The sequence below is a fragment of the Leiobunum rupestre genome, chromosome 10 (assembly GCF_980474605.1).
Source record: "Leiobunum rupestre chromosome 10, qqLeiRupe1.1.hap1, whole genome shotgun sequence".
Taxonomy (NCBI): Eukaryota; Metazoa; Arthropoda; class Arachnida; order Opiliones; family Sclerosomatidae; genus Leiobunum; species Leiobunum rupestre.
Genome location: NC_143393.1, coordinates 4424638 through 4434537, shown reverse-complemented (window position 1 = coordinate 4434537; position 9900 = coordinate 4424638). Strand labels below are relative to the sequence as shown.

The 9900-nt window shown below is 34.7% G+C and overlaps 2 protein-coding genes across 2 annotated transcripts; both read left to right on the top strand.

Moving 5' to 3' along the window:
• The first annotated feature begins 2843 nt into the window (after positions 1-2843).
• LOC149923384 (uncharacterized) lies at positions 2844-7509 on the top strand. Its single transcript, XM_090161612.1, has 8 exons — positions 2844-2859; positions 5312-5501; positions 5568-5708; positions 5779-6438; positions 6526-6603; positions 6769-6971; positions 7089-7248; positions 7331-7509. Exons 2-8 carry the CDS (start codon positions 5312-5314, stop codon positions 7507-7509), a joined length of 1611 nt encoding a protein of 536 aa, XP_090017738.1. The 5' UTR covers positions 2844-2859.
• Positions 2921-5065, top strand: LOC149923385 (uncharacterized). Its single transcript, XM_090161613.1, has one exon. It carries the CDS (start codon positions 2921-2923, stop codon positions 5063-5065), a length of 2145 nt encoding a protein of 714 aa, XP_090017739.1.
• Positions 7510-9900: the final 2391 nt, after the last annotated feature.

Sequence of the window (9900 nt, the reverse complement as noted above, 5' to 3'; positions counted from 1 at the left end):
GCTATAACCGGATTTAACCAGGTGGCTATAACTGGATTTAACCAGGTGGTTATAACCGGTATGGCTGGTTCTATGCCAACCCTGCGTTGAAGTCATTTATTCTTTAATTATAAGCTTTTATTTTATATGAAATTATGGAATAATTGAAATATTTTTACCCTAATGTTTTGCCACAGACAGCGATTCCCAGCCGGGCCACCCCTTATTGTTCGCGATCGCGATGGGGCCCCCAAAAGGTCGGGGGCCCAGGGAAACCTGTCTGGCAAACCCCGTGTACGCTACGCGACTGGGTACTTTTGTTCTTTTTGTGTGTTTTTTAAAATAAAAATCGGGTGGGGGGAGCTATTCTACACTTTACCCAAAAAGTAACAGTTTTATATTTATTATGTCTTTCTCAATAATAAATTGCGGTTAAAACTTTTTGCATTATTGTAATCCTTGACAAATAATAAACCAAAAACAATAAAAAAAAACAAAAAATAAAAACAAAAGTACCTATTGTTAAAAATAGCCGCCAAATCCCACTTTTCAAATTAAATATTATAATAATAACTAAAATAAGTGTATATTTAACCTATATTAGTTTTGTAAATAATGAAATTGAAAGAAGTTGCTAAGCCTAAGCCTTGATTTGGTTATTAATTTCAACGTAGATTCTAACGTTTATTAATTTAACGTATGCCAATTTCATGTAATATTTTAAAAGCTTATTATTAAAATAACTTAAGATTCTTGGAAACGAACACCATGACTTTAAACGTTTTAAATAAAATACATGGTAGCGGAGTAAGTAGTGACCACGATACTTGCTCCTTTATGAAAACGGCGTAAGTTTTCTTCTGCTTTAGTAAAAATCCGTATCTGCAGCCAACTCAACGTTTTCGAGTGTCCGAATACTTGGAGCTTAAGTTGGCAGTGACCAAAGTATTGTCTAAATTGACTGAATCATTTATCAAACGTATTTTTCGTTCAATATGGTTACTAACTAAAATATAATTAATTGAAGAAATAATTTTAACAAATAATTTTAATTTTTAAAAGTTTTTAAAAATAATATTTTTATGAAACTCGCTGTAAAAATAAGGCGCGCTTTTCATTTTTTTTAAGGAATTTGCAACTTAATTAAAACAAGTGGCTTAAAATTGTCATTAATATTTTCCTTTAGTTTTTTTCGTAAAACCTATTTTAAAGATAAACCTGAATTGAATTCGCTGTAAATATTACTATATTACCAATAATTTGTACCGTATTTCATTATATTTTTATAAAAAGTGGGATTAGCTTCTTAACAGCTTCATTTAAAATATTTAATAATTTAAGAAGATGATTTAAAGTCGATTTGCGGCCCTTTAGTGGCGGATAAAAGTAGTTTAACTGCCGAAAATTGTTTTACCTGCCGGCTAGAAGTAGATATGCTGCAGTTTGCCAGCTAACGGTGGGGAACTGTAGGTTTGTTGCTAACTTTTTTTTTCATGTGCCGGTAAGAAGTAAATATCGGCACTTAACAAACTCACGGCAGTTAGTCAACTCTGCGGCTCGCTCCCGGCACTTAGCCGACAGGCCTATGCTACTACCCTTGTAGCACAAGCCATTTGGTTTTGTGTTGGCTAGTAGTCGCGCGGTCGGTATGGTGTCGTAGTTGGTTAAAAGTCGTAAGCCAACTCAGGCCCGACTAAAAGAAACCTAAAGCCAACTTCAAAACCAAATAACGCCCAACTTGATACACACGCATTTATTGGGGACAAATTTCAATCTTAGCGACCTAAAAACTATGAACCCTCATATTTATTCTGCATAAACTAAACATTAATGAACTATAATTTCCAATTTAAATAATCCTAACAATTTTAAGGAGTATTGGAAACCAACTCCTACCCGACTCCAAAACAGCACTTTACTTAAATATATCAATTTATTTTCGTAATTCCTGTTTATTACTTTAAAAAAACTCTGCACTTAAAGATATTTTGTCCGCCTTAAAAAAATATAAATGTTTTAAATAAATAAAACATTTTAAGAGTTATAAAAAGTTGATGTATACAGATGGGGTTTATTCCTAGCCAACAGGCGTACATTGTACCTAGAGTGGGAGGGGGCGGGTGCCAGTAACAAAGGTCGAGAAAATTCTTGGAATTTGGAAAAATTCCAAAGCCTCGTGGTAACGCGAGATTCGTGGCTGGGACCGTTCAAGCGGTCAGTTTCTTTTACCTCGTCTCCGAACAAAGGTGGACCTCGGGTTTATCATCGCCATTTTCCGTTCTATGATTAAGGTAAGCCTAAATATATTTTTCAATGTTAAATATTATAGTATTTAATTGAAAACTACTACTTTTTAACTTTAAATTTGTAGTAAGTTAAATATTTTGGGAGTTTGAGATATTGTGGAAAATTATGTAATTTTAAATACTCAAATATTTTAATAAAACGATAGATTTTAAAATAAACGTGTTTGAATATACCCAAAAATATCAAGAACTTCAAGTGTTTTCTATTTCAATGAAAATAAATTTAATTTTTAATTATGCTGTCGACGAGTTATCCACCATTTCCTATAGTTACGAGATACGATATCCACCCCCATTCAAAAACTAAAAAAAGAATACGGAGTTAAGTCCAGTTCTTTTTTTACGTTTTAGTCAATATTAAATTCCCTAACTTTAAATATTTTTTGTATATTCAAACACTTTTAATTTAGTTTATATTCTATTGAAGTGGACATTTCCCTTAAAGATATTTAAGTCTTATATATAATTAGTTTTCATTTTATATACTATCTTACTTTTAGGCTGAATTTTAAATGGAATTCTTATTGTTTCTCTATTTAGGTTACTTGATTGATTGCTGCTATAATTTAACACGGTAATGTAATTAACCTTTTTTACTGTTTGCTACTCTAATTTAATCATAATATTAGTTAATTATGGCTAATAGTAAAGTTAAGAGAGTTGGTATGAACTATGATAGAGACGTTTCTGATTTAAGTAATAGACAAAAGCGAAGAAAAAGAACCAATTATTTAAATACCGTTATGGAACGAGTGTCAGAAGAATGTGATTTATTAGACGCTAGAGGTGTAGTGGATTTTGACTTAAATAAAGATGGTGTATTAGGCCCTTGTAGTGATGAGGCAATTTGCGATTCAGGTCAGGTTGAAATTAATCAAAATGGGATGCATTTCTTAGATGCACAATGTCTAAATAACAGTGATTCTGATGAGAACATAACTGATAGTTCAAGTGATAATATCGAGAGGATTAATAGCAATTTATCGAGTTATAGCGATACTAGTTCGTCGGAACATGATGTACGTGATATTTCCGAAGATATTAGGAGCTGGGCATTGACCCATAACATAGACACTGTTAAGCTTAATAGTTTGTTATGTATTCTACGGGTTCATGGACATGACACCTTACCGAAAGATTCGCGAACACTTTTGCATACCCAAAGAGATGCTATAGGAATAACACTAATTGCAGGTGGGGAATATTGGCATATTGGTTTTACCCAAGGTATTAAAAACTTTTTAAATTCGCGACCTAATTACGATGACGATATTTCTTTTGCCATAAATATTGATGGGGTGCCTCTATTTAAAAGTTCAAACAAATGCCTTTGGCCTATTTTGGCCTCAGTTTATAGTTTTTCGGAAGGGATAATTGGGGAGGTTTTTCCGGTGGGAATATTTTGTGGAAACAGCAAGCCTGCATCCTTAACTGAATTCTTGGAGCCTTTTTTAAATGAACTAACAGCTTTGTGCAGTAATGGTTTTCAATACGGTGGGAAAATATTTAACTGCCGATCAGATGGTCCTTTTATATTAGACACACCAGCTAGGACCTTCGTAAAAAATGCTAAAGGGCACACTGGTTACCATTCTTGCGATAAATGTACCATTAAGGGTTTTCATTACAACCGTCGCACAGTTTTTTTAGAGCTAGATTCCGATGAGCCAGTAACTTTACGGACAAATGAATCTTTTCGAAATCAAATTAATGAAGAGCATCACCTTATTGGACCCCCTTCCCCTCTAGAAAATTTGGATATGGATATGGTTAAACAATTTCCCCTGGACTACATGCATCTGGTGTGCTTAGGGGTTATGAGAAGAATTTTAACAGCCTGGGTTAAAAAAGGGAAATTTGTAGTAAGGTTAAGCAGCCAGATGATAACCGAATTCTCCAACAAGCTGGAAAATATTAGAAAATACATTCCAAGTGAATTTGCTAGGAAACCTAGAGCGTTAAAATATATAGATAGGTGGAAGGCCACAGAGCTACGGCAGTTTTTGTTGTACACCGGTCCAATCCTAGGCGAGGATATTCTATCTAAAGATGTTCTTAACCATTTTAGATTGCTTTTTTGCGCAATCTACATTTTGGCATCACCAGTTTTTAGCAAAACTCTGTGTAACTTCGCTGGCCAACTTTTAGAAAAATTTGTTTTATCAAGTCCAGACTTTTATGGGAAAGAGTTTGTAGTCCTCAATGTTCATTCCTTAACGCATCTAGCACATGATGTGAAAACATTTGGTCCGTTAGACAATTTTAGTGCATTTCCTTTTGAAAATCATTTGCAAAAGCTTAAAAAGAAAATGCGATCTCCCAATAAGCCCCTTCAGCAACTGTTTAAAAGAGTATATGAAAACCAACTGCTTCCAAGTAAAGAAAAAATCAACCAATTAGTCCTAAAGAAACCGTTTAAAAATAACAGCCCTCTAGTACCAAAAAATGCTAAATCTTTTAAGAAAATTCAAACCACTTCATTTTGTATATCTCTTAAATCGGGTGATAATTGCTTTAAAATGACTTCTGGTGACGTAATAAAGGTTAGACATATTTATCAGTTTGGCATTAATGACATAATGGTTGTTGGAAATTTGTGTAAACCTTATGCTGATATTTTTGATTACCCTCTTCGGTCTTCTATTTTAGGCCTTTTTGTTGGTAAAATTTCAAAATTAGCTAAAACTTATCCTCTCTCTTCAATAGAAAGCAAGTGTTTCATTTTCGAAAACAATGAAAATTCTTTAGTTAAAATTGTTCCAATGCTTCATAGATTTTAAATAAATAAAATAAAAATAGTTTTTATTTAGTCAACTAATTATATTGACTATTTTACTTTGACTTAAAATTGATTAATAATAAAGTATGGAATGGGAATATTTGGAAAATTTTAATTTATTCGGTTAGAATTTAAAAAGTTGGTTATTTTTCTTCAGATTTTGGTGGGAGCCCTAGTGAACAAAACTATAATTTTCCTTTTAACCTTAGTTTTCAAGTTTAGATATTTTGTATTGTTTTTTTTTCAGATGTTTGTAGTGTTTAGTTTCGAAAACGAAGGAACTGTTGAAGTAGTTCCATTAAAATGGTGTCCCGATGAAACTTCATGCTACTGGCCACCATCGTCTTTACATAATGAAGTAACAAGTTTAATTACAAAGTGTGCTTCATACGACGAACATTGGACCATTTACAGTGGGAAGATTTTATATAAATCAAGTAGGACTACATTTTTAGATTCTGTAACTACAACAATAATGCTGAACCATTTTTCTGTGATTGCAGTGATTTACACAAGAGCCAGGGAGCAATTAAAAAATGCGGAACTGACCTCCGACTTGGCCAGCGAAAAGGAATATGGAAGAGGACGAAGAAATAAACGGCAAAAACAAATGGATATCTCTTCAGGCCCTGATTCTACTTCTGGTAATTATCGTAATTTTATTAACCTGTAAAGTATTTTTCGTAAACTAATGGCTTACAAATTTTGGAGTAGAAGATGAAAATGGTAAAACAAAACGTGGAAAAAATCGTAAAATGGTTAAATTACCCTCACCACCGCCTTTACCGTTGATGCTCAATGAATCACAACCAGCAATAGATGCGAGTCAATTACATTCCAATGAACAGCGTAGTACAATTACATCAAAAAAATCGATGGACAAGACACCTGTTTTATCAGCGGTATATCAAAGTAACCAACATTTGGAAAACCAACTTAACACCAAGGAAGGATCTAGCGCTTTACTCTCAAAGAAAACGTTTGACAAAACCAGTAAAAGCCCTCAATTGGAAAAATCAGGAATCGCTAGTCAACAATCTCGATCAATTGTTAAACCAAACAAGAAAACAAAGTCACGATCTACGTCAAGTAGCATTTCACATGGTAGGAAGGAAACTTCAAGAAGTCAAAGCTCTCATTGCTCTCAATTTTCACCAAGTCCTATTCCACAACATAGAAAGGAGAATTCTGATTCAAGTTATCGCCGTTCATTTTCTACAAATCAACCCGTAGAGGAAGTTAACTCCAGTCCAAACTCCATCAACTCTGAATTTTCTACAATACGGCCACAAATAAGAGACGAAACATTTATGCAACATTCTTTTGGATCTGAATATTCTTCAATCGGAAACCACCAAAATCGCTATATGGAAGGTAACATTAGTTTTTACTGATTGTTTTTATTTTATAGGCCAACTACGTAGTTGTTCGGTTTACTGTCTTATATAGTTTATTTTCAAGAAACGGGAAGTGTGGATAAATATCAACAATCTCTATCTAGGCAGCACCATTCAAGCCTTTCCAATGGTATATTTAAAGGTATAGTGAAATGGTAAAATAACCTACTGAAAAATAAGTGCAGAAACGATGTTAAAAAATTTTAAGATTCAATTTTTTTAATTAACTACTTTTCGCATAAGTAGTCTAACAGTTTAAAGGAAAACTAAATTTTCATATACAATACTTAACTTTCTTAATTTTTAGATAAATACGAAAAATCTGTAATGTTAATGCTATCTGACATACACGTGAAATTGGATAAAATCATAAACTCGCAAGAGCAATTGGCTAATTATACCCTGGACGATACGGAAATTGATGGTTCACCAAGCCTACCTCTTGAAAGCATTCAAGATTTGAAAAAGTTGGAGATGTTTCTGGATGATGAGGATATCAGAAAAAGAGTGGTAAGTTAATAGTCCAGTTTAAACAGGGTATACAAAAACGCAGCCCCGTGATTTTCTATTTTTGCAATGGGGCTTGGATAAAAATCTGTTTTAAATTGACGATTTATTCATTGTTAGGTGAGAAAGTTATCAGCTATCGGTGGTCGCAAAATTGGTGATACATGCCGTGGAATATTGAAGAGAGTATTTTCGCATTCTTTGATTTTAAAGTTCAACTGGATTGGCTTGAACGGAAAACACGCATTTCAAGTTTTAAAAACGAAAAATGTCATAATAGGTAAATTATATTTTTCTTTAAAAAAAACTGTATTCTTGCTATGTAGTTTTCTCACGAGTTTGAAAACTTTATGTATTTACAGAAGCTGTTCAACGTAACGTTAAAGGGTCAAGAATTTATGATATTGAAACAGTTATGAAAAAGTGGATCAGATACTCAGGGGACAGAGAAGGAGGAAGAGAGCAAAGAAAGAAAAAGAGTAGCCAAGAAGCTAGAGACGCAAGCGTTGATAAACCAGAAGCTGAATTATCAGACGAGTAGAAAAACTGTTAATTACAAATTACCTATTTGACGAATCTCTTTTTTTTGGAGACGATTGTATATATTTGAAATTGCTGTGCCAAAAATTACTGTTTTTATATCGAATAAAAAATGAATTTTAATATTTTGTTATTCATTATACCGAATAATTAAATTAAAATTTGGGGAATTAGGTAAGGTATTGTGCTGGTTAAGTGACTACATTTAGTTGGCGAAAGGGTGGTTTTGTAGTTGGCGAGGGGGTGGTTTTGTAGTTGGCGAGGGGGTGGTTTTGTAGTTGGCGAGGGGGTGGTTTTGTAGTTGGCGAGGGGGTGGTTTTGTAGTTGGCGAGGGGGTGGTTTTGTAGTTGGCGAGGGGGTGGTTTTGTAGTTGGCGAGAGGGTGGAATTGTTGGGACAGTGTTAACTTTGGTGTTGGTAACTATAAATCTTTAATATGGCAAAAAAACCTAAAGTTGGCCACATGCTGGTTTTTTTAAAAACGGAAAGGGCCCCGATTCGTAAACCAGCTGCTGGCCAAATAGGACATTTCGATTGTTCAGTTGCTGGTTCACCAACACCTTTGGCCAACACTATAATCACAACTGCTGGGCCAGCTGCATTAGGCTACAAGGGTAGGGGAGTTTCCCAAGAATGAGCACCGGAAAATGGAATGGAATAATTTGGCCCGGGTAGAACTAGCAAAAATCAAGAAAGGGTCTGTGATATGTTCAATGCATTTTGAGGAACAGGACTTTAAAGAAAGAAAAGGAAACCGGTATTATCTCAAAAATGATGTCTGTCCCTCAAAATTTCCTTGGACAGTAACAACACCCGAAGACTCTAAATCAAACAACTTACATTTAGAATCTGCTTTTATTGTGCCTATCTTGGATGCTAACGCGGGGACTTCTACAGCTACAGATGACCAAACGTCGGTTAAAAAACTAACCCAAACCAACCAACCTACTTTCTCAGGAGCAAAATTTAAATAATGATTCTGAAAGAAGTCTATATTGTCTGTGCTGGCAGGAAATTGACCCCACAAAAATAATGATACAATGTGATTTATGCAGGGAATGGTACCATCCTATAGGCATTGGGTAGCATGAGAAAAATGCTCAACTTGTTGAAGATTTTGTGTGTGAAGGCTGTTCAGAAATAATGCACATAAATACTTCTATACCCGAGCAAGGGTTGATCCGTCTGTAAGGTAGAGTCTCTCCTACAGAAGGGTGGTGCAATAAAGTCATCCTCAAAAATATCACGGATGAAGTTATAAATAGCTTCATACCGTCTAAATCACACCAACATCAGGGATGGGCCATTTTTCGTGAGGGCTCTATCGTTTCTTTAGAAACGAACAAACAGGGCGGTTTGTGTTTTACCAGAGCTGTATGTGAAGCTACGATGAGAAGAAGTACTTGTTGCATGCATTTTTCGTGACTGAAACATGCAAACTAAAATTAGATGTTCGTGTTCTGCAGGAATAAGTGGTCAATGGAATCATACAGCCGCTGCTATTTACGAACTCCTAGACTTAGCACGATTAGGAGCTGAAACCATTACTGAAGGCTCTTGCACATCTAGACTACAAATGTGGCATGTAAAGCGCCCCCAAACTGATGTACCATTGCTTTTCAGTAACAACAAATTACCAAACATGACCTTGAAAAACCCAAAAAACCATCTCTCGGTTGTATGGTGAGAACATTCGACCCCATGCCTGATTGGGCACAACCAGTGACTAAAGAAATGATTGAACAGTTAGTTTACTTGTTTAAAATGATTGATAACTTACCTGTTATTAATATGATTGAAAATAATAGGTGTATACCCGTTATGCCCAGAGAAAGTTGCCCTATTACTACACAATTATACATTTTACTTTGGAACAGCATAAGTAGAAGGAAAGTAAGGTCGACACGCCAGTCCGAGGTTCAGGTTTAGGTTCGGGATCGAGATCCGGGATTTAAGGGGTAAAATGGGGGTAAAATCGTTGAAAAGTCAATGTATTTATGATATTTCTCGCAACGATTTGTTTTTTCGTATATCAACATATTGTGTTCAGGCCAACTTGTTCATTTATCTCGCTTATCTCAAATTTCAAGAGTACACTTATATGGTACTTGAACGTATATCTTATCAAGTTTTATCGTACGTAATAAGATGAAATGATGTAAAAAGTGATAACCTAGGACATAGCACGCGTGCGCGGATTACCCGGGATGCGCGGTTAATTTGAATTTAAAACATGGAGTGTTTTGACGTCATGGAATATTCGTTGTTAAAGTGACGTAGAAAGGAAATATTTTTAAACTTCATTTTATTATGTCGAGTGATTCAATACTTTAAAGAGATAAACTGTTATATAAGACGCGTGTGGCATTGGGTAGTAGGGGTTTTTCCGGGAA

Bases quoted from the DNA above. Each gene is read 5' to 3' on its own strand.
- LOC149923384 (XM_090161612.1), top strand. From the start codon at position 5,312: ATGTTTGTAGTGTTTAGTTTCGAAAACGAAGGAACTGTTGAAGTAGTT. The intron at 5,709-5,778 runs GTAATTATCGTA...ATTTTGGAGTAG, and splicing joins AGGCCCTGATTCTACTTCTG to AAGATGAAAATGGTAAAACA. The intron at 6,972-7,088 runs GTAAGTTAATAG...ATTCATTGTTAG, and splicing joins AGGATATCAGAAAAAGAGTG to GTGAGAAAGTTATCAGCTAT.
- LOC149923385 (XM_090161613.1), top strand. From the start codon at position 2,921: ATGGCTAATAGTAAAGTTAAGAGAGTTGGTATGAACTATGATAGAGAC.